This window comes from Microcaecilia unicolor, chromosome 3 (genome assembly GCF_901765095.1).
Source record: "Microcaecilia unicolor chromosome 3, aMicUni1.1, whole genome shotgun sequence".
NCBI classification, from domain to species: domain Eukaryota; kingdom Metazoa; phylum Chordata; class Amphibia; order Gymnophiona; family Siphonopidae; genus Microcaecilia; species Microcaecilia unicolor.
In genome coordinates, this window is record NC_044033.1 from 237316934 (window position 1) to 237340099 (window position 23166).

Below are 23166 nucleotides of genomic sequence, written 5' to 3' on the forward strand. Positions count from 1 at the left end.
CTTATCTCCTGCTTCTGTCAGTGTAAATCTGTGTTGTTAACAACTTCAACCCTAAAGATGAAGTGCTGTCAGTGTCTTTGAGCTGACAGAGATGCAGAAAAATGTTCAGGTAGCCATGAATCTTGCTCTAAAAAGATGGTTCCTAGCCTAATCAGACTTCTGTACATAGGCCTATGTTGCAGAATAGGTGATATACTGAGGACATCCCTACAGTCCTGCATCTCTCTTTCTCTTCTCCACCACCACTAGATTCAGCATTTTCCTCCTCACCCACAGCTCAGCTACTCTCCTCCTCTCTGAACCTTCTCTCCATGCTCTACCTCAGCACCTTCATCAGTGGCAGCAGCAATGCATCTCCCCTGCCAGCTGTAGCCCTGCAGGCTTCCATCTGCTGTGTCCTGCCAGAGAAGAAACAGGAAGAGACATCAGTAGAGGAAAACCTGTGGGGCTGGTTCAGGCAGTGAATGTGCACTGTTGCTGTTGGCGAAAGTGCTGAGGTAGAGTGATGAGGGGAATGTTTCTAGGCCATGGGCAGGAGGAGGGGCAAATTTCAGATTCAGGGGCAAAGGAGAGGGTGAAAGAGAATAAGGCAGCTGCTGCTAAATCATTTTAGACTTATTATTTGTAACCTGCCCTTATCTAGAGCGGCAAACAAAATAACATAAAATCACACAAAAAAAAAAAGAGAGAAAAAACATACCCAGGACCACTCAAAGCTATGTTACTAGTTCAATCCCCTTTATCATTCAAATTCCACTATATATTCTTTGAGATACAGAAACCAGAATAACACACAATAGTCAAGGCGCAATTGCAAGAGGAAAAGAAGGCTACTTTGGTTCTCAAATGTAGTAGCTGAAAAGATAAGCTAAAAAAAGGTTAGCATTTATAAATTATAAGACATCACAGAAAGAGGAAGACAGGCAAAATTACCTGAAAAAGCCAGGAGAAGCTTGAAAGCTGTCAGGAAAGCAAAGTTGCAAATGGAAGAAAAGATAGCCAATATGGTAAAACTGGGACACAAGACATTTTTTAGATATGTGATAGGAAGAAGTGTCAAAATGGCATTCTGAGGCTCAAGGGTGAAGGGGAGGAATATGTAAAAGCTGATAAGGATAAAGGTGAACTGCTTAACAATTACTTCTGTTCTGTGTTCATGGATGAAGGATTGGGGGTAGGACCACAGAAAACAAATGCTAATGGAGATGGATGTATGGTAGACCAGCACCAATTCTCAGAAGTTTGTGAGGAGTTAGCTAAACTAAAAATAGACCAAGCTGATGGGACCTGATGGGATACATCTGAGGGTACTCAGGGAACGAGAAGAAATTATTGCAACTTTATTGTCTTACCTTTTTATTACTTCATTAGAGTCTGGAGTGGTCCTGGAGGTCTGGAGAAGGGCAGCTGTGATCCCTCTACATGAGAGCAAAAATTAGGAGGAGGTTGGGAATTACAGGTCTGTTATTATGACTGCAGTGGTAAGTAAACTAATGAAAACGCTTCTAAAACAGAGGATTGTGAGGTTTCTAGAATCAAATGGACTGCAGGATTAGAGGCAGCATGATTTTCCTAGAGGCAGGTCTTGTCAGACAAATCTGACTGATTTCTTTGATTGGGTGATCATACAGTTGGATAAGGGAGGGGCGCTAGATATGGTGTATTCAGATTTTAAACCTTTGACACTGCCTTTGCCTTTTACACCTTTGACACTGTTTTGCATAAATTGAGTGCCCACGGTATGGCTACTAAAGTGATTGATTGGGTTAAAAATTGGTTAAGTGTAAATGGAGTTCACTCTGAGGAAAAGTATGTTATCAGTAATGGCCACAGGAATCTGACCTTGGGCTGGCTCTTTTTTTTTTTTTTTTTATTAAATTCTTTATTTATTAATTTTAACATTCATAATATATACTTATGAGTGAAAATACACAAAAAGAAAAATCATCATTCAATATACAGATATAATCAACCTCAAGAATATTCAACTATCGCCCACAAAATTTAGGTAATTGATCCAAGAAAAAGGAAATATCTATACTTAAATCTTAAGCAGTTTCACAAAAGAGAAACAAAATAAAAAAAACAGCTTAATTCCTAAGTGGGTTACTCTAATCTGCCATACAGTGTTGCATATGAGACTAAACCTGTACTCTGACCTCTTCTCTGCTTATTATAAAGTCCTCCAGCTGTTTTGGTTCAAAAAATTGATATTGTTTAAGTTGAAATTTTATTCTACATATACATGGGAATCTGAGAAGAAAGTCTGCCCCAATCGCTATTACCCTAGGGCGTAGCAACAAGAACAGCTTGCGTCTCCTCTGAGTTTCCCTGGATAAGTCAGGAAATACTCTGACTTTTGAATCCAAAAACAGCGAATCCAAGTGTCTCAACGAAAGTTTGAGCACAGCGTCTCTATCTATTTCCAATGCAAATGTGGCCAATAAAGTGGTCCTTTGGGTTATAACCTCAAGAGAAGACTCGAGGAATGCCGTGAGATTCATTGCATCTTGCCTCTGTAAATTTTCTGGGGTATTCCCATCCACTTGTATGTAATAAGCACGAGTTATAGGTGGCAATGAATTCTCAGGCATTCCCAGAGTTTCTATTAAATATTTTCTAACCATCTGGATTGGAAGTATTAAAGGGGATCTAGGAAAATTTATGAAACGTAAAGTCAATCTCTTAGAATAATTCTCCAAATACTCCAAGCGTCTTAAGGTGAAGTTTTTGTCCTTAATTAATGTTTGTTCCACCAGTGCAAGTTTCTCAGTCTTTTCTGACAATTCCTTAACCTCCAAAGCCTGGAGTTCACAAGTTTGTATTTGATTTAACGCAGTCTCCGAGAGTGCTTTAATTGTCTCCATATTTTTCAAAACTAAAGTTTGTAGTGCAGATTGGGTCGTAGAGGTTAAGTCCCATAGTGATTCCAAAGTCACTACGGCAGGTTTCTCTACCATTCCCACTAGAAACTCCGGGAGAGGGGCCTTGGAGGCTTGCTCCAGGATACTCACTGTTTTAGAAACAACGTGAGTGGATGGTAGTCCCGGTCCCTCCTGCTTATCGGCTCCAGATGATCTCTCGTGCTGGCTCCCTCCCTGTTCGCCTTGTATTCCTCCCAGGATTGCAGCGACAGGGCTCGCACCTAGAGCTTCTCTTCCGGGTTGTGGAGGTGCCGTACGCTCGACGGGGCTCAGGGAAGCCCCGTCTCCACTGCCGTCTAGCGTCAACGCGCCAGCCTCGGCTGAAGGAGTAGACACGAACTCAGGAGCGGAGAAAACTCGAAATTGCTCCAGCGTCGTCTGGAGTAGCTGGGGCGTTCCGCCCGGGACATGGGGAGCCTCCCGGACTTTGCCTCTCCTCTTCCCCATCGAAAGATAGGTAAGACGCTCTCACAAGAGTCAGCTGCTGCAAACTCTGAGTGTGTCCGCTTAAGCTGTTTAAACCGCCGCCATCTTGGATCTCCGGGCTGGCTCTTTTTAATATCTTTGTTAGTGATACTGTAGAATGACTGTCAGGTAAGGTTTGTCTCTTTGTGGATGATACCAAACTCTGTAATAGGATAGACACCCCAGAGTGTGTGGATAGCATGAGGAGGGTTCTAGCAAAGCTTGAAAAATGGTCCAGAAATTGGTAACTAAGATTTAATGCTAAAAAATGCACTTGGGCTGGAAAACCCCAAAGGAATTGTATAGTATAGTATCTTCTGTGTACAAAAGAAGAGCGCAATTTAGGGGTGATCATACCTGATGATCATAAGGTGGCTAAACAGGCAGAAAAGGTGATGGTCAAAGCCATAAGAATGCTTGGATGCATTGGGAGAGGAATGGCCAGCAGGAAAAAAGAAGTGACAGTCTATAAGTCTCTGGTGAGGCCCCATATTTAATACTGTGTATAATTCTGGAGACCACACCTTCAAAAAAATATAAACAGGATGGAGTTGGTCCAGATGGTGGCTACTACATTGATCAGTGGTCTCTGCCATAAAGCGTTCCTATGGGCATCTCTAACATTTAGTGCGCCCACAATTTTAGCGCGTGCTAAAAACATGAGTGCACCTTAGAAAAAAGATGCCCTATATGCAGTATTATAGAATATTCCTGCTCTGTGCCTGTTAGATGTAGGAATTTACTTGGCGTAAATGGTCATGCCTACATTTAGTAACGGACAAGCATTAGGCATTGTCTAAAAACGTGCTGAACTTTAGACAAAGTTGTCACAGTTTATAGAATTCTATTAGATATATTTTTTTCAGTGCTGATTATTTAGGTGGCATAAATACAATCTAGCCCTACATGTATATTGTAAACACTGCCAATAGTAGTGACAAGAGACCCCTTTCAAAAACAAGCTCCACCCTAATGTTGCTTCAAAATGAAAATATGTCTGCTAAATCATGAGCAGTTTGCATGTGCTTGAAGTTAGGAGTGTATCCCTGCACTGAGCTTCACTAACAAAATGTTTTCTCTTTTTCATTAGCTTCATCATTATCTGAAGAACCTTCACTTTAAGAATGCTCTGGGCGAGAAAATCTTTTTTGATGAGAACGGTGATCTCGCCGTTGGTTATGATATTATAAGCCCAGTGTTTCTACCTGATGGGACACGGATTAATGAAATTGTTGGAAGTTATAACCCTTATGCTCCACCAGAGCAGGAATTTACTATCTATGAAAAGGCAATGACGTGGGACAGCACATTCACCAAGGTCAGATTTCAATTCAATGAAAAAATGTCCATTTTTAACTTTCCTGTGTGGTTTACTTGTGTTTTTTTATTCAGATTTTTTTTTTATTTTCCATTTTTTTTGTCTCCTGTATTGTTTACTGGATTGATTGCCTTATTCAGGGTTTTGATTTTTTTTAAAAACATTTCTGTGTCATTGACATCAATAGTGCACCCTATTATATAATAGTCTGCACTGTTATTCAAACAGTGCACAGTATTGCTCAAATAATGTGCCCTATCTCTCCAAATTATACAGTATAGACTAAGGGCCCTGTTTACTAAGCTGTGCTATAGGCATATACAGTGGTGGAAATAAGTATTTGATCCCTTGCTGATTTTGTAAGTTTGCCCACTGACAAAGACATGAGCAGCCCATAATTGAAGGGTAGGTTATTGGTAACAGTGAGAGATAGCACGTCACAAATTAAATCCGGAAAATCACATTGTGGAAAGTATATGAATTTATTTGCATTCTGCAGAGGGAAATAAGTATTTGATCCCCCACCAACCAGTAAGAGATCTGGCCCCTACAGACCAGGTAGATGCTCCAAATCAACTCGTTACCTGCATGACAGACAGCTGTCGGCAATGGTCACCTGTATGAAAGACACCTGTCCACAGACTCAGTGAATCAGTCAGACTCTAACCTCTACAAAATGGCCAAGAGCAAGGAGCTGTCTAAGGATGTCAGGGACAAGATCATACACCTGCACAAGGCAGGAATGGGCTACAAAACCATCAGTAAGACGCTGGGCGAGAAGGAGACAACTGTTGGTGCCATAGTAAGAAAATGGAAGAAGTACAAAATGACTGTCAATCGACAAAGATCTGGGGCTCCACGCAAAATCTCACCTCGTGGGGTATCCTTGATCATGAGGAAGGTTAGAAATCAGCCTACAACTACAAGGGGGGAACTTGTCAATGATCTCAAGGCAGCTGGGACCACTGTCACCACGAAAACCATTGGTAACACATTACGACATAACGGATTGCAATCCTGCAGTGCCCGCAAGGTCCCCCTGCTCCGGAAGGCACATGTGACGGCCCGTCTGAAGTTTGCCAGTGAACACCTGGATGATGCCGAGAGTGATTGGGAGAAGGTGCTGTGGTCAGATGAGACAAAAATTGAGCTCTTTGGCATGAACTCAACTCGCCGTGTTTGGAGGAAGAGAAATGCTGCCTATGACCCAAAGAACACCGTCCCCACTGTCAAGCATGGAGGTGGAAATGTTATGTTTTGGGGGTGTTTCTCTGCTAAGGGCACAGGACTACTTCACCGCATCAATGGGAGAATGGATGGGGCCATGTACCGTACAATTCTGAGTGACAACCTCCTTCCCTCCGCCAGGGCCTTAAAAATGGGTCGTGGCTGGGTCTTCCAGCACGACAATGACCCAAAACATACAGCCAAGGCAACAAAGGAGTGGCTCAGGAAGAAGCACATTAGGGTCATGGAGTGGCCTAGCCAGTCACCAGACCTTAATCCCATTGAAAACTTATGGAGGGAGCTGAAGCTGCGAGTTGCCAAGCGACAGCCCAGAACTCTTAATGATTTAGAGATGATCTGCAAAGAGGAGTGGACCAAAATTCCTCCTGACATGTGTGCAAACCTCATCATCAACTACAGAAGACGTCTGACCGCTGTGCTTGCCAACAAGGGTTTTGCCACCAAGTATTAGGTCTTGTTTGCCAGAGGGATTAAATACTTATTTCCCTCTGCAGAATGCAAATAAATTCATATACTTTCCACAATGTGATTTTACGGATTTAATTTGTGATGTGCTATCTCTCACTGTTACCAATAACCTACCCTTCAATTATGGGCTGCTCATGTCTTTGTCAGTGGGCAAACTTACAAAATCAGCAAGGGATCAAATACTTATTTCCACCACTGTAAGAATATATGGGTGTCTCAAGCATTAGCACATGCTAATTTTTAGTGCATGATAAAAACGCTAGAGCACTTGCTAAACAGGGCCCTAAATTCAGTAAATTGTTTCACTGACACAGAAAAACGTATGCATTGAGCTCTAAAGGGTATTCACACTTTATAGAATAGCGCTTAAGTGCCTGATCTGTGACAAATTTAATGCGCTTGCATCCTCAATATTGAACATATTCCTTGACTGTGTCCAGGTGTAGCTGCCAGAGCTTAAATGAGATGTGAATTGGGCTATTATTAAGAATAAAATTGCAGAGCATATACAAAAACATGGACTGATGAGACAAAGTCAGCACGGATTTAGTGAAGGGAAGTCTTGCCTCACCAATCTAATGCATTTTTTTGAGGGCATAAGCAAACATGTGGACAATGGGGAGCCAGTTGATATTGTATATCTGGATTTTCAGAAGGCGTTTGACAAAGTGCCGCACGAAAGACTCCTGAAGAAATTGCAGAGTCATGGAATCGGAGGTAGGGTACTATTATGGATTAAGAACTAGTTGAAAGATAGGAAGCAGAGAGTAGGATTGCGTGGCCAGTATTCTCAGTGGAGGAGGGTAGTTAGTGGGGTCCCGCAGGGGTCTGTGCTGGGTCCGTTGCTTTTTAATGTATTTATAAATGACCTAGAGATGGGAATAACTAGTGAGGTAATTAAATTCGCCGATGACACAAAATTATTCAGGGTCGTCAAGTCGCAGGAGGAATGTGAACGATTACAGGAGGACCTTGCGAGACTGGGAGAATGGGCGTGCAAGTGGCAGATGAAGTTCAATGTTGACAAGTGCAAAGTGATGCATGTGGGTAAGAGGAACCCGAATTATAGCTACGTCTTGCAAGGTTCCACGTTAGGAGTTACGGATCAAGAAAGGGATCTGGGTGTCGTCGTCGATGATACGCTGAAACCTTCTGCTCAGTATGCTGCTGCGGCTAGGAAAGCGAATAGAATGTTGGGTGTTATTAGGAAGGGTATGGAGTCCAGGTGTGCGGATGTTATAATGCCGTTGTATCGCTCCATGGTGCGACCGCACCTGGAGTATTGTGTTCAGTACTGGTCTCCGTATCTCAAAAAAGATATAGTAGAATTGGAAAAGGTACAGCGAAGGGCGACGAAAATGATAGTGGGGATGGGACGACTTTCCTATGAAGAGAGGCTGAGAAGGCTAGGGCTTTTCAGCTTGGAGAAGAGACGGCTGAGGGGAGATATGATAGAAGTGTATAAAATAATGAGTGGAATGGATCGGGTGGATGTGAAGCGACTGTTCACGCTATCCAAAAATACTAGGACTAGAGGGCATGAGTTGAAGCTACAGTGTGGTAAATTTAAAACGAATCGGAGAAAATTTTTCTTCACCCAACGTGTAATTAGACTCTGGAATTCGTTGCCGGAGAACGTGGTACGGGCGGTTAGCTTGACGGAGTTTAAAAAGGGGTTAGATAGATTCCTAAAGGACAAGTCCATAGACCGCTATTAAATGGACTTGGAAAAATTCCGCATTTTTAGGTATAACTTGTCTGGAATGTTTTTACGTTTAGGGAGCGTGCCAGGTGCCCTTGACCTGGATTGGCCACTGTCGGTGACAGGATGCTGGGCTAGATGGACCTTTGGTCTTTCCCAGTATGGCACTACTTATGTACTTATGTACTTATGAACTAGATGTGTAATTCTTATGTTATATTAATAAAAATCATATACCTTTCATAATTTTTTAATTTCAATTACTATGCCTGTGTACAGAATATTATTGGCACCTCAAAATGATACCATATAATTATTTATTTATATTCATGTATATGTATCTTGTTTTTATTAAGTTTGTAACAATTTTTAATTTTAATATTTAATTTTCATGTACTAATTTGATATGGGTGTTTATGAATATATGTTATATATGTCACTTTTTTCTTTAATAATAATTGATATCTCAGACTTTTATATGTGAAATTTTAGTGATGTTATTCTTTTATTGCGTTTTATTCACATAATTAACATCATTATTATTGTTATGTTTTTATATTTTTAAAACAAGAAACAATGTTGATCATTTATATGTTTAAATCACTGATAATTTTTATTAATATTTTTATTTTTATGTTTATCTCCTTGTATTTCGTTGTTAGACCCCTGAGACAGGCGTCTTTTACGCCGAAACACGGCCCGTGTCGGGTCACTTGTCAATAAAGAACCACTGTTATCTCAGTCTTGAAGGCTCAGTGTTGCTTTTTCTGTTTGTATACTCTATACGTATGCTGTATTACCCTCTCTATTTGTTTTGTAAGTCTTATGAATGCCCCAAAACTCCCCTAAGTAGCCCCCATTGAAATTACATGCTACAGGAGTTACATGCACATCGCTATAGAATGTGATATACGCCCAACTTCCAATTAAGGCCAATAATTGATTGTTAGTCAATTATTGGTACTGATTGGCTCATTAATCAATTAAACTGCATGTGCAAATTTGCTATGCATGCTGATTTGCATGTTCAACTGTAGTTGCCATATATATAATTCAAGGTATACGTGCCTATTCAATAATATTATGTGCTATAGAGCAACAGTGCTCAATATTGAGCAATAGGACACACTATTAAGCAATAGCATGGCCAATTTGAGCAAACGTTGGCTCTGTTTGAACAACAATGCTCACTTTCAGTTATCTAGGCCCCAAATTATGGAACAATCTCCCACTCAATACATGTAATCAGTCCTCTTTTCCTGCCTTCAAACAAGCCCTGAAAGCCTATCTGTTCTCTATGGCTTTCCCTCCCTCTTCTTGATGTCTTGACCATTCTGTCTTCCTTTCTTCCTGATCTCCTGATTATTCTTCCCTTCTACCTGTATCTTTTTTTTATGCATTGTAAACCACTTCTTGCCTTTTTTAGGCCATAGTGGAATATCAAATTAGCAGAAATAAATAACTAAACAGATTCTTATCGGTCATTAAGCCAGTCGATAGCGGAGTCAGATGCAATGTAAAAATCCTCAGGACCACCAAGTAGGCATATAAGTGGACGTGTACTGATGATGTGTTCCATTGTCTGTTAGACAGTTAATAGACAATTTGTATCACCCCTGAAGTTCCAGTGCAATTCATTGAGGGGCCCTTTTACTAAGGCACGCCCAGAGTTTTTTTTGAGGGGGTACTTGAGGGTAGTGAGTACCGGCACCTTTTCCATTGTCTGCTAAAATTGACCCATGGTCCCCAAGTTTTAATGAAAGAGCTCAGGCTCTACACACTGATTCTACTTTGACAAAGATTCTGTGAGTGGTTGCAGGGGGCCTGGCTATTGTGGGGTGGGTCCCTCAGTTATCACCCCATCCCAGAAGGGTGGCCTGGCACAGGGCCGTGCCGATGCGGTAAGCGTGGTAAGCGCCGCAGGGGGGCGCTATCCTCTGTGGGGTGTCGCCGCTGCGTGCTTACCCTGCCCTCCCGCTCCCATGTAGGAACTGCCCGCCCTCTTCTCCCCCCCAAGATCCCGTTCCTTTTTTTTTTCTTTTAAATTTACCTTCCTCCGGCAGTGCAGCGTCATTGAAGGAGGCGGCGCTCCCAGTCCCGACGTCTCTAGCCTTCCCTTGTTCGCTGCTCACTGCCCCGCCTTCTTCTGACGTCAAGAAGGCGGGGCAGTGAGCAGCAAACAAGGGAAGGCTAGAGACATCGGAACTGGGAGCGCCGCCTCCTTCAATGACGCTGCGCTGCCGGAGGAAGGTAAATTTAAAAGAAAAAAAAAAGGAACGGGATCTTGGGGGGGAGAAGAGGGCGGGCAGTTCCTACATGGGAGCGGGAGGGCAGGGGAGAGAGGGGAATCGCTGCCTTGGAGCCAGGCAGGTGCGGGGGTGCCGCCAACTGGTAGTCTGCAGGGGGGCGCCAGAGACCCTTGGCAAGGCCCTGGCCTGGCATTTGAGTACCAGTACCTTTTTTGCTAGAAAAAAAGCACTGGGCACGCCAAAAAGTGGCCTGCACTGGTGTAGGTGCATATTTTGCAATGTGCAGATAAATTGTTCACCACACCTAAAAAAAAGGCATATTTTGGCATGCGTTGGACACATGTAGGTGCCTATGCACCTTAGCAAAAGGGCCCCTGAATGCGTACTGACCATAGCCTGGCTGAAATTGGCTTATAACCATGACCACAAAAGATGTGGAAGTTTGAAACCAGGTCATCAGATCTCATACAAGATCCAAGTTACATGTATTTGTGGTCAACTATCTTACACCACAGACTGCTTTCAGTCAGGTCCAGGTCTGGAATGTGAAATCAGATTGGATTTCTCAACAATAGGTGTCTTGAGAGTCCTAAATGTCACAGTGAAGTGGAAGCTCTAGGATTTCTTGGATCCAAGCAAATAAACTAGCTGTGGTGCTCCACTGACAAATGTTTAATGGGCTAATATTACTCATCATTGGTAGCCACTGAGTATCAGTAGGACACAGAGAGGGGCATTTTCGATAGAACGTCTAAATCAGAATTTGGACGTTTTACAAAAACATCCAAATTCTGAACAGGAAAGAAGGTCATTTTCAAAAAAGATAGATGTCTATCTTTTGTGCTCGAAAATGCTATGGATGTCTTGTGATTTGGACGTCCTTCTTTTGGTCCATTTTCGAACAAAAGACATCCAACTGCAAGACATCCAAAACAGAGAAGGAGCAGCTTAATGGTTAGTGCAGCGGGCTTTGATTCTGGTAACATGGGCTCAATTCCCACTGCTGCTCCTTGTGACTTTGGGCAAGTCAAATGCACAAGGGGCACTTTTGGATATGATATCTAAGTCTGAATGTGGATGTTTTTTGTAAAACGTCCAAAATCAGAACAGGAAAGGTCATTTTCTACAAAAAAAAAGTCCTTTTGAAAATGGAAAATTGTTTTGTGATTTGGGGGAGTAAGGGGAGGTGATCCCTGATTCCCTACAGCTTTGAACACAGCCCTGGGATAGGTGCCCGCCCTCTTCTCCCACAACAGTCATAAGTACATATAAGTACATAAGTATTGCCATACTGGGAAAGACCAAAGGTCCATCAAGCCCAGCATCCTGTTTCCAACAGTGGCCAATCCAGGTCACAAATACCTAGCAAGATCCCAAAAACTCATTTTACCTTGGAGTCCGGCGGCAGCAGTGAAAAGCGAGCAGGCTCGGCACTTCAGCCTTCCCTTCTCTCTCAGCTCTGGTCCCGCCGTTGCGGAAACAGGAAATGAGGGCGGGAACAGAGCTGAGAGAGAAGGAAAGATGAGTTTTAAATTCTGGGTGGCACGCAGGAAGGCGAGGGTGGAGGACTGTTGTGGGAGGTCAGGCTGGGGTTAGGACTGGCACTTGGAGGACAGGGGGGCCTGGAACTTGGAGGGCGGGAGGGAAGGAGGGGGCCTGGAACTCAGAGGGAGGGGGCCTGGAACATGGAGGAGAGGGGGGCCAGGAACTCAGAGGAGAGGGAGGGGGGCCTGGAACTCAGAGGGGAGGGAGGGGGCGAAAAGGGGCAGGTGGTGTTTGGGGTGAGTACTGGACATGGAGGGTAGGGGAGGGGAGGGAGGAGAAATTGTTGGACATGGAAGAAAGGGCAGGGGAGAGATGATACTTGTTGGACATGGATGGAGGGAGGGGAGGGCAGGGGAGAGAGGAGAATTTGCTGGACATGGATGAGAGGGGAGGGTAGGGGAGAGAGGAGAATTGCTGCATATGAATGAAGTAGAGGGCAGGGGAGAGAGGAAAATTGCTGGATATGAGAGGGGGGTGAGGAGAGGAGGGGAGAGGGGGAAAGGAGAGGAGAGGGAGGGGGAGAGGGGAGAGGGGGAGGGGGGAGGGGGAATGCACCACCTGTTAAAAAAAAAAAAATTCAGCACCCCCCCCCCCCCCCCAATCATTTTGAATAGTTGGCTTCTATGAGCCCTGGCACGCCCCCTTGAGATTTAGACGTCCTTCTGACAGACTTCAGAGAAAGACGTCTAAAAATAGGTTTTGAAAATACTAATTTGGACGCCTTTGTGAGATAAACGTCCAAATGCAGAGTTATGTCACTTTTTGGATGTTTTTCTCTTTTGAAAATGAGCCCGAGTGTCAAAAATTATCCATTTTGTGGAATTTAGCAGTTGTACATCAAACTGGCCCATTACTCCAGCAGAATGAAACAGATCAACAGAGCACTTGTTCTCAAAGGGCTGGTCCAACCATAAGACACGACTAGCTAGACAGCTAGGAACCCAGCTTCTTCAGGGCAGCAAAAAACAGATGCAAAGCAAAACAATAGGTTCTGACAGCCAAGAAAACTGAAAGAAACAGCACATTTGTTAAAAAAGAGGTACATTTAGGATACTGACTCCCAAAATTAGGCCTATAAATCCTTTGATAATTACCTTATCAAATTCTACACAAGGGAGCTGCTATTCAGTATTGGTAAATAGGCTCTTTGCATATGTATAACGATAGTGATATGCACCCTCTCAAGAGTACACACTCTTTTCCTGATAATGCACCCATTCAAACCAAGAGTGTTGTCCAATTTGCAAATAGTGTACAGTATTCTGTAAGAGTGAACATTCAGTGATTTTGTTCTCATGATAACAGCATTGCCAAAAGAAAATAAATGAAATGAACATTCCTGTAAATGACATGGAAAATGAAAGGAAACATACACTTTTGGCTGTCCTTCCCTATTATACAGTGCTCTAATGAGTATTCCGCCGCATTCTGTATAGATCGCTAATAGTTGGATATGCAAATTTGGGCATAGATAGCAAATTTGTGTATAAACTAATTAGCCAATTAAGCGATAATAAGCCCTTAATTGCCAGTAATTAGGAGTTGCTTATGAATCCGCATTCTGCCCAATTCTGTAACATGCATGCCTGAATTTCATAGCGTTCAACTCCAAAGGGCGTGTGGCCATGGGAAGGGAATGGACAGGTAAGGGGCAATCCCATAAGTTAGCTGTGATGTTATAGAATACCTACATTTGCACGCCTAATTGCCATCGGTTGGGTTCCAGAACTTATATCAACTTTTCAACAGGTGTAACTGCTCGCGCCCAAAGTTAGGTGTGAAATGCACACTAACCTAATATTCTCTAAAGGTCAAATCATGCATAGCATCCTTTACAGAATACCGCCATAGCACTCATTATTTCAATGCCTATCTTTAAGAACATAAGAATAGCCATACTGGGTCAGACCAATGGTTCGTCAAGCACAGTATCCCATTTCCAAACAGTGGCCAAACCAGGTCACAAGTACCTGTCAGAAACTCAATTAGCAACATTCCATGCTACCCATCCAGGGCCAAGTAGTGGCTTCACCCATGTCTATCTCAATAGCAGAATATGGACCTTTCCTCTAGGAACTTGTCCATACCTTTTTAAACCCAGATAAACTAACTGCAGCAATGAGCTCCAAAGCTTAATTATTCATTGAGTGAAAAATATTTGCTCCTTTTTGTTATAAAAGTATTTCCATGTAACTTCATTGAGTTTCCCCTGGTCTTCATAATTTTTGAAAGAATCTAGCCCATTATGCACAATTCTGGACCCCACATCTCAAAAAGGTTCAGGGCAGTACAATCAAAATGATTATAAAATTGCACTTAAGTGCCTAATCTGTGTCATATTTAAGGCATATGTATTACACCTGCTGCATCCAGGTGTAGATACCAGAGCCTAAATTAGATGTGAATTGGGCTATTCTATAACTTGGTATGAATTGGGCTTATTCTATAACTAGATGTGCAACTCATAGGAATGCCCCCAAAACTCTCCTAAGCAACCCCCCCCCCCCACTTGAAATTATATGCTTTAGGAGGTACATGCACATCATTATAGAATGCAATATATATTTCCAACTCCCAATTAAGGCCAATAATTGATTGTTAGCAGTCAATTATTGGTGCTGATTGGCTCATTAATCAAGTGGCACACGCAAATTGGCTATGCATGCTGATATGCATGTGCAACTGTAGTTGCCATATATAGCATTCAGGGTATGTTTGACTATTCAATAATATTACGTGTTATAGAACAACAGTGCTTAATACTGAGTAATAGGGCACACTATTAAGCAATAGCGTGGCCAATTTGAGCAATCATTGACTCTATTTGAACAACAATGCTCACTGTTAGTTATCTGGGCCCCAAATTATGGAACAATCTCCCACTCGATGTATGTAATCAGTTCTCTTTTCCTGCCTTCAAACAAGCCCTGAAAGACTATCTGTTCTCTATGGCTTTCCCTCTCTCTTCTTGATGTCTTGATCAATATCTCGTTCTTTCTCCCTGATCTTCCCTTCTACGTATCTTTGCTTTTTTATGCATTGTAAACCACTTCCTGTGTGTTTTAGACCATAGTGGTATATCAAATATGCTGAAATAAATAAACAAACAGATGCTTATCATTCAATAAGCCAGTTGATAACAGAGTCTGATGCAGTGTACAAAGCCACAAGACCACCAGGTAGACATGTGAGTGGATGTGTATTGGTGAAGTGTTCCAATGTCTGGTAAACAGTACATAGACAGTTTGGATAACCTTTAAAGCTCCAGTGCCATTCATTGAATGCATACTGACCATAGCCTGACTGAAACTGGTTTATAACTATTACCACAAATGATGTGGAAGGTTGAAACCAGGTCATCAGATCTTGTACAAGATCCGAGTAACATGTATTTGTGGTAAACTGTTTGGCACCACAGACTGTTTTTGGTCAGGTCTGAGTCTGGAATGTGAAATCAGATTGGATTTCTCAACAATAGGTGTCTTGAGAGTGAGTTGTAAATGTCATGGTGAAGTGGAAGCTCTAGGATTTCTTGGATCCAAGCGAGTAAACTACCTGTAGTGCTGCAATGGCAAATGTTTGATGGGCTAATATTACTCATCATTGGTAGCTACTGAATATCAGTAGGACACAGAGAGGGGCATAATCGAAAGGGGTGCCCAAGTTTTCCTGAGGACGTCCTTGCAGGACGTCCCGGCGAAGGGGCGGGGAAACCCGTATTATCGAAACAAGATGGGTGTCCATTTTTCGTTTCAATAATACGGTCTGGGACGTCCAAATCTTGACATTTAGGTGGTCCCTAGAGATAGTTGTCCTTAGACTTGGTCGTTTCTGATTTTCGGCGATAATGGAAACTAAGGACGCCCATCTCAGAAACGACCAAATGTAAGCCCTTTGGTCATGTGAATAGCCAGCATTCGTAGTGCACTGGTCCCCCTCACATGCCAGGACACCAACCGGGCACCCGCACTGCAGTGGACTTCACAAATTGCTCCCAGGTACATAGCTCCCTTACCTTGTGTGCTGAGCCCCCCAAAACCCACTCCCCACCACTGTACACCACTACCATAGCCCTTACAGGTGAAGGGGGGCACCTAGACATGGGTACAGTGGGTTTGTGGTAGGTTTTGGAGGGTTCACATTTACCACCACAAGTGTAACAGGTAGGGGGGGATGGGCCTGGGTCCGCCTGCCTGAAGTGCACTGCACCCACTAAAACTGTTCCAGGGTGCTGCATACTGCTGTCATGGAGCTGAGTATGATATATGAGGTTGGCATAGAGGCTGGCAAAAAATATTTTTTAAATTTTTTTGAGGGTCGGAGGGGGTTAGTGATCACTGGGCGAGTAAGGGGAGGTGATCCCCAATTCCCCCCAGTGGTCATCTGGTCAGTGCGGGCACCTTTTCGTGGCTTGGCTCTTTTTTTCCATTATAGGTTGAGGATGCCCAAGACACGCCTTCGCTACGCTTCCGACGTGCCCTCGGTAACTTTGGTCATCCCTGCGAATGACAGCAGTTGGGGACGCCCAAAATCGTTTTTCGATTATGCTGATTTGGGTGACCCTGGGAGAAGGACGCCCATCTCCCGATTTGTGTCGAAAGATGGGCGTCCTTCTGTTTCGAAAATAAGCCTGATAGTATCAATAATGATCCACTTTGAGGGGCATAATCGAAAGGGATGCCCAAGTTTTCCTGAGGATTTCCTCACAGGATGTCCCGGCGAAGGGGCGGGGAAACCCGTATTATTGAACAAGATGGGCGTCCATCTTTCGTTTCAATAATACGGCCGGGGACGCCCAAATCTTGACTTTTAGGTTGTCCTTAGACTTGGTAGTTTCTGATTTTCGGCGATAATGGAAACTAAGGACGCCCATCTCAGAAACGACCAAATGCAAGCCCTTTGGTTGTGTGAGGATCCAGCATTTGTAGTGCACTGGTCCCCCTGACATGCCAGAACACCAACCGGGAACCCTAGGGGGCACTGCAATGGACTTCATAAATTGCTCCCAGGTACATAGCTCCCTTATCTTGTGTGCTGAGCCCCCCAAAACCCACTCCCCACAACTGTACACCACTACCATAGCCTTTATGGGTGAAGGAGGGCACCTACATGTGGATACAGTGGGTTTTGAAGGGCTTACATTTACCACCACAATTGTAACAAGTAGGGGGGATGGGCCTGGGTCCGCCTGCCTGAAGTGCATTGCACCCACTAAAACTGCTCCAGGGACCTGCATACTGCTGTCATGGTGCTGGGTATGATATTTGAGGCTGGCATAGAGGCTGGCAAAAAATATTATTTTAAAATTTGTTTTAGGGTGGGAGGGGGTTAGTGACCACTGGGCGAGTAAGGGGAGGCAATCCCCGATTCTCTCCGGTGGTCATCTGGTCAGTTCGAGCACCTTTTTGTGGCTTGGTCATAAGAAAAGAAGGACCAGGTATAGTCATCCAAGTGTTCATCAGGGACGCCCTTTTTTTCTATTATGGGTCGAGGATGCTCATGTGTTTGGTACGCCCATGTCCCGCCTTCTCTACACCTCCAACACGCCCCAAAGAACTTTGGTCGTCCTCGCGACGGAAAGCAGTTGGGGACGCCCAAAATCGGCTTTCCATTATACCGATTTGGGTGACCCTGTGAGAAGGACACTCATCTTGCAATTTGTGTCGAAAGATGGGCGTCCTCTTTCGAAAATAAGCCTGTTTGTGGAATTTAGCAGTTGTACATCAAACTGGTCCAGTACTCCAGCAAAGTATAACAGATAAACAGAGCACTTGTTCTCAAAGGGCTGGTCCAACCATTAGACATGACTAGCTAGACATCCAGGAAGTCAGCTTCTTCAGGACAGCAAAAAACATGTGCAGTCAAAGCAAATTAATAGGTTCTGACAGCCAAGAAAACTCAAAGAAACAGCAAATTTGTTAAAAAAAGGGGTACATTTAGGATACTGACTCCCAAAATTAGGCCCACAAATCCTTTGATAATTACCTTATCAAATTCTACACAAGGAAGGGCTGCAATTCAGTATGCATGGGTAGACTGTTGTTTGCATGAGGCTAACGATAGTGATGTGCATTCCTTTCAAAAGAGTACACTCTTTTCTCGATAATACACCCATTGCAACCATTGTGGAAAAGAGTGTGCATGATTTCAACATAAGTGTTGTCCTATTTGCAAATAGTTTGCAGTCTTCTATAAGAGTGAACATTCAGTGATTTTGTTCCCATGACAACAGCATAGCCAAAAGAAAACAAATAAAATGAATATACCTGTAAATGACATGGAAAATGAAAGGAAACAAACACTTTTGGCTGTCCTTCCCTATTATACAGTGCTCTAATGAGTATTCCGCCGCATTCTGTATAAATCACTAATAGTTGGATATGCAAATTTGGGCATAGATAGCAAATCTGTGTATAAACTAATTAGCCAATTAAGCGATAATAAGCCCTTAATTGCCAGTAATTAGGAGTTGCTTATGGATCCGCATTCTGCCCAATTCTGTAACATGCATGCCTGAATTTCATAGCATTCAACTCCAAAGGGCGTGTGGCCATGGGAAGGGAATGGACAGGTTAGCTGCGATGTTATAGAATACCTAAATTTGCACGCCTAATTGCCATCGGTTGGGTTCCAGTACTTACACCAACTTTTCAACAGGTGTAAATGCTCGCTCCCAAAGTTAGGTGTGAAATGCACACTAACCTAATATTCTCTAAAGGTCAATTAATGCAGAGCATCCTTTTCAGAATACTGCCGTAGCACTCATTATTTCAGTGCCTATCTTTAAGAATAGCCATACTGGGTCAGACCAATGGTCCATGTGCCCAGTATCCTGCTTCCAACAGTGGTCAGTTCAGGTCACGAATACCTTGCAAAATCCCAATTTGTATCAACATTCCATGCTACCCATCCAGGGATAAGTGGTGGCTTCACCCATGTCTATCTCAATAGCAGACTATAGACCTTTCCTCCAGGAACTTGTCCAAACCTTTTTTAAACTCAGATACACTAACTGCAGTTACCACATCCTCCTCAATGAGCTCCAGAGCTTAATTATTCATTGAGTGAAACATATTTCCTCCTTTTTGAGGTCCATCATCAATATTTTTGACCAATGGTCAAATCTTTACAGTCGATTCTGAAACCAGAGTACTAGGGGTCTTGCCTGGCTCTTCATTCACCTTCGCTTCCCATATTAATCAGATATGGAAGAAAACACTATTCAAAATGAGACAGCTACATCTAGTCAGATCATTGTTTGACCAAAAATCCTTCGCACTACTAGTCCAAATGTTAGTCCTATCCAGTACGTTTTTACTAGCAAAAAAGGTGCCGGTACTCAAATGCTAGGCCACCCTTCAGAAGTGAGGTGATCACTGAGGGATCCACCCCACAATGGCCAGGCCCCCTGCAACCAGTCACAGAATCTATGACAAGGCAGAATTGGTGTGTAGAGCCTGAGCTCTTTCATTAAAACTTGGGGTCCATGGGTCAATTTTAGCAGACAATAGAAAAGGTACCGGTACTCAGTACCCCCAAGTACCACCTCAAAAAAAGCTCTGGTCCTACCTCACTTGGATTACTGTCATGTTCTATTTCTAGGTATTAAGTGTCAATATCAGAAAAAAACTCAAATCAGAACACAGCTGCTAATATACAGATTGAATAGATATACCAATCTTTCAACTCATCTATACAAACTGCACTGGCTTCCCATAGTAGAAAGACTCAGTTTCAAAGCTGCTTGTTTAGTTTTTCAAATCCTTCAGGGCATCAATTGAACTGCTGACTAAGTCCACTTTGCTACGTCTGGTCCAGTCTAACAGACTGAAGCAAAAACTGATGCTAGCATCACTGTTCCAAAAGACAATTAGAAATCAGAAGATTTTCAGCTCTCTATTCCCTGTTCTTGGAGTCAAAATATGGAACTCACTAACAATGTCTTTATATTGTTAGTGGGTGCAGTGGACGTCAGCCAGGTGGACCCAGGCCCATCCCCCTCTACCTGTTACTCTTGTGGTGGTAAATGGGAGCGCTCCAAACCACCACCAAAACCCACTATACCCACATCTGGGTGCCCCCCTTACTACTACTACTAATAACATTTATATAGCGCTACCAGCCACACGCAGCGCTGAACACTTGACAAAGAGAGAGACAGACCCTGCTCAAAGAGCTTACAATCTAAGCAAAACAGACAGACAAGACATTACGGGCAAGGGAGTTACAGGTTAAAGAGGAACAGAGAAGCAGGAGAGCAAATGAATAACTTCAGCCATAAGTGCTATGGTACTGGTGTAGAGTTGTGGGAAGTGGGTTTTGGGGGGGATTTGGGGGGGCTCAGCACCCAAGGGAAGGGCGCTATAGACTTGGGAGGTATTTTACTTTTTTTTTTAATTGTTACAAGTGCCCCCTAGGGTGCCCGGTTGGTGTCCTGGCATGTGAGGGGGACCAGTGCACTACGAATCCTGGCCCCTCCCATGGCCTTGGATTTGTTCGTTTTTGAGCTGGGCGCCTTCGGTTTCCATAATCGCTGAAAAACAAAACTGCACTGAAAGGGAAGCGACGCGAGAGGAGACGAACCTGCCTGCGTGCCTGCCTCAGTGAGCACTGCTGCGCTGCCTTCACTTCCAGTTCGCCGCGACTTGGAGAGGAGAGGGGAGGGCAGGGGAGGGAGGCGACATGTTGGATATGGAGGGGAGGGCAGGGGAGGGGAGAGAGAATTGCTGGACATGGAGGGGAGGGCAGGGGAGTGAAGAGAATCGCGACTTCGGGTAAAAGATTTTGGAGTGCGAGAGCAGGAACAGAAGGGAGCGGGCAAGTGAGCCGGACCGCAGGAAAAAGGTGCCGGTACGCTGTACCGGCACAAAAATAGCACTGTATCTATCCCTCATTGATAAGTCTCTGACTCTAAAGTTTAGCAATTCCATTAAAGCAAAATGTATTTTCACATATCACAGACTCTTCCTATCCAAGGAGAATGTTTTATATAAAAACAAACAAAAAAAAGCAATCAGATTTTCACTTACCAGCTCTTCAACACTATGTCAGCTAAACTTTCTCTTTGAAACTACTGTTGGAACCATCAGCCAATGAAATGGCTTTTAGCTGTAGCTATCCCCAGGTTACCTGATAATTATGCACACATCATTGCAGTCATGCCCTCCTCTCGGTGTACATGCTCAGAAAAAACCCCAAAAACTTTGAACCACTTACAGATTTTAAGAATTACACTATTTATTTTTTTATTTCTCCCCAGCCTCACTTGCACACCTCCCTCCAAACCTGTTCTCTTTAATTTGAATGTTGTTCAAGCTCACCCTGAATGATGAGTTCTTCCCACACCAAAGACATATATAGCACTGGTTGTATTTTTTCAAGCAACTTCAGCAGAGCCTGCCTGCCTCAATGAGCACTGCTGCACTGCCTTCACTTCTGGTTCGCTGTGGGAAGGGCAGGGGAGAGAGGAGAATCACAACTTCAGGTGAAAGATTTTGCAAGTGAGCGGACCTCAGGAAAAAGGTGCCGGTATGCTATAACGTCGCATACCAGCACAAAAAAAGCACTGGGTACACAAGAATTGATTTGAATTTAATTAAATTTTCATTTACTATGTTACTATGAGTGCTTAAAGATATGCTAATTTATCTGCATATTTTCATGCTATATTCAATCGTAACATTTATACTTATGATTTACCACCTTTTTGAGGGCATTCACTCAAGGTAGTGTACAGTAGGATAAGCCAAACATAAGCAATACACAATTACAGTAGTAAAAATATTCAAACAACAATATAAAGTATGGTATCCTAAGCTACATTACAATTTCAACAAAATATGCAATAAATCATTTTAATAGACAGGATAGGGTGTCAGCAAAGATGGAACATATAGATAGATAAGATAGAGTAACAGTAGTAAGAAAATAAGATACCAATTTATTGAAAGTGACAAATGAGGTCAGAAAGAGCTTGAATATTATCATTGCAAGGGTTGGAGTGAGTGACTAGCAAGTTAGTTGCTTCTTCCATTAAAGGCCTGGTTGAAACACCAACTTTTTACCTGCTCCTTGAAGCAAAGCCAGGGAATACATTTCAGAGTGGAGAAGGCTCACTAGCAGGTGTCATATCATATGATCCCCTTTGGAGAGGGTGTGGTTAGGGATATTCCTTTGGAGGCCCTTGGAGGAGTGTAGAGGAAGATGCTGTTCTGCAAGTGCTCCGGGCCATTTCTTTTAAGGACCTTGAAGATCAGAGTTTTAAATTTGGCCTTGCGTTGGACTCATAGCCAATGAAGTTTTTGCAAAAATGGTGTAATGTGGTCATTTCGCTATATAATTTAGCTTGCTGAATATGACGGCCTAACTTTATATAGATAAGTTAATAATATAAAGTTAGACTTGCTATTTCTGCAGTGTAATTTCATATCAATGGATATGTTATCTAGACAGTAGCAGAATGGTGTTGCTATTTGTGTAACATTAGACCCTGTTCCTGAAACAACCTTGCTGCATCCTTCAGATATTAAGATAAATTTGGGTTATATGAAGCCTTAAATGGCCATAACGTATCCATTTCACAAGGTAACAAGTTTAATCAACAAACACCTATTGTACCTGAATGAAACTCACTCTGTATAAAGGTGATAGCTAAATGATTAAAGAGTAAGCAAACAATGGTGAGCAGATCCATTAGGTAAATTTTCAGTGTTAGAGGTAGAAAAGAAGGCAACAAAGACATCAACTAAAAGTCCTTTTCTCACAGCGCAAGTCTTACGAGTAAGGGATAATTTCCCAATCAGCCTGAATGACTGATTCCAGGTCAAACTTATTTCATATTATTTATATTTCCAGTCAAAATAGAGCACATACTGACCGCTATATTCTACCAAATAGCTTGGTAAAGAGCTCAAAAACTAAATGGGAAAACTGGCTCATATTTAGACAGAAAAGTAACACTGCATTTGCAAAGCCATAATCCAGTATTATGTCAAGTGATTCAGATGTTTTCCTCAATCCTCAGACACCTCCAGAGTTCAGATGCAGCCCCAGTTGCCTTCCTGGTTTCAGGAAATTAACTAGGGAAGGAGAGCCTCTCTGCTGCTATGACTGTATCCCCTGTCCAGAGGGAGAGGTCTCCAACCAAACTGGTGAGTGAATTCATATTTTAATGTGCCACGCTCATGGGCACTGTTTAGTCACTATCAGGCCTTTATTCACAAGTACATAAGTACATAAGTATTGCCA

The 23166-nt window shown here is 43.0% G+C and overlaps 1 protein-coding gene across 1 annotated transcript in view; it reads left to right on the forward strand.

The window, feature by feature from the left end:
• The first annotated feature begins 311 nt into the window (after positions 1–311).
• The window catches only part of LOC115464465 (vomeronasal type-2 receptor 26-like), a 33753-nt gene continuing 10898 nt past the window's right edge, over positions 312–23166 (forward strand). Inside the window, exons 1-3 of the mRNA XM_030194843.1 lie at positions 312–428; positions 4480–4707; positions 22943–23069. Coding sequence (XP_030050703.1) covers positions 312–428; positions 4480–4707; positions 22943–23069 — 472 coding nt within the window. The remainder of the gene's footprint in view (positions 429–4479; positions 4708–22942; positions 23070–23166) is intronic.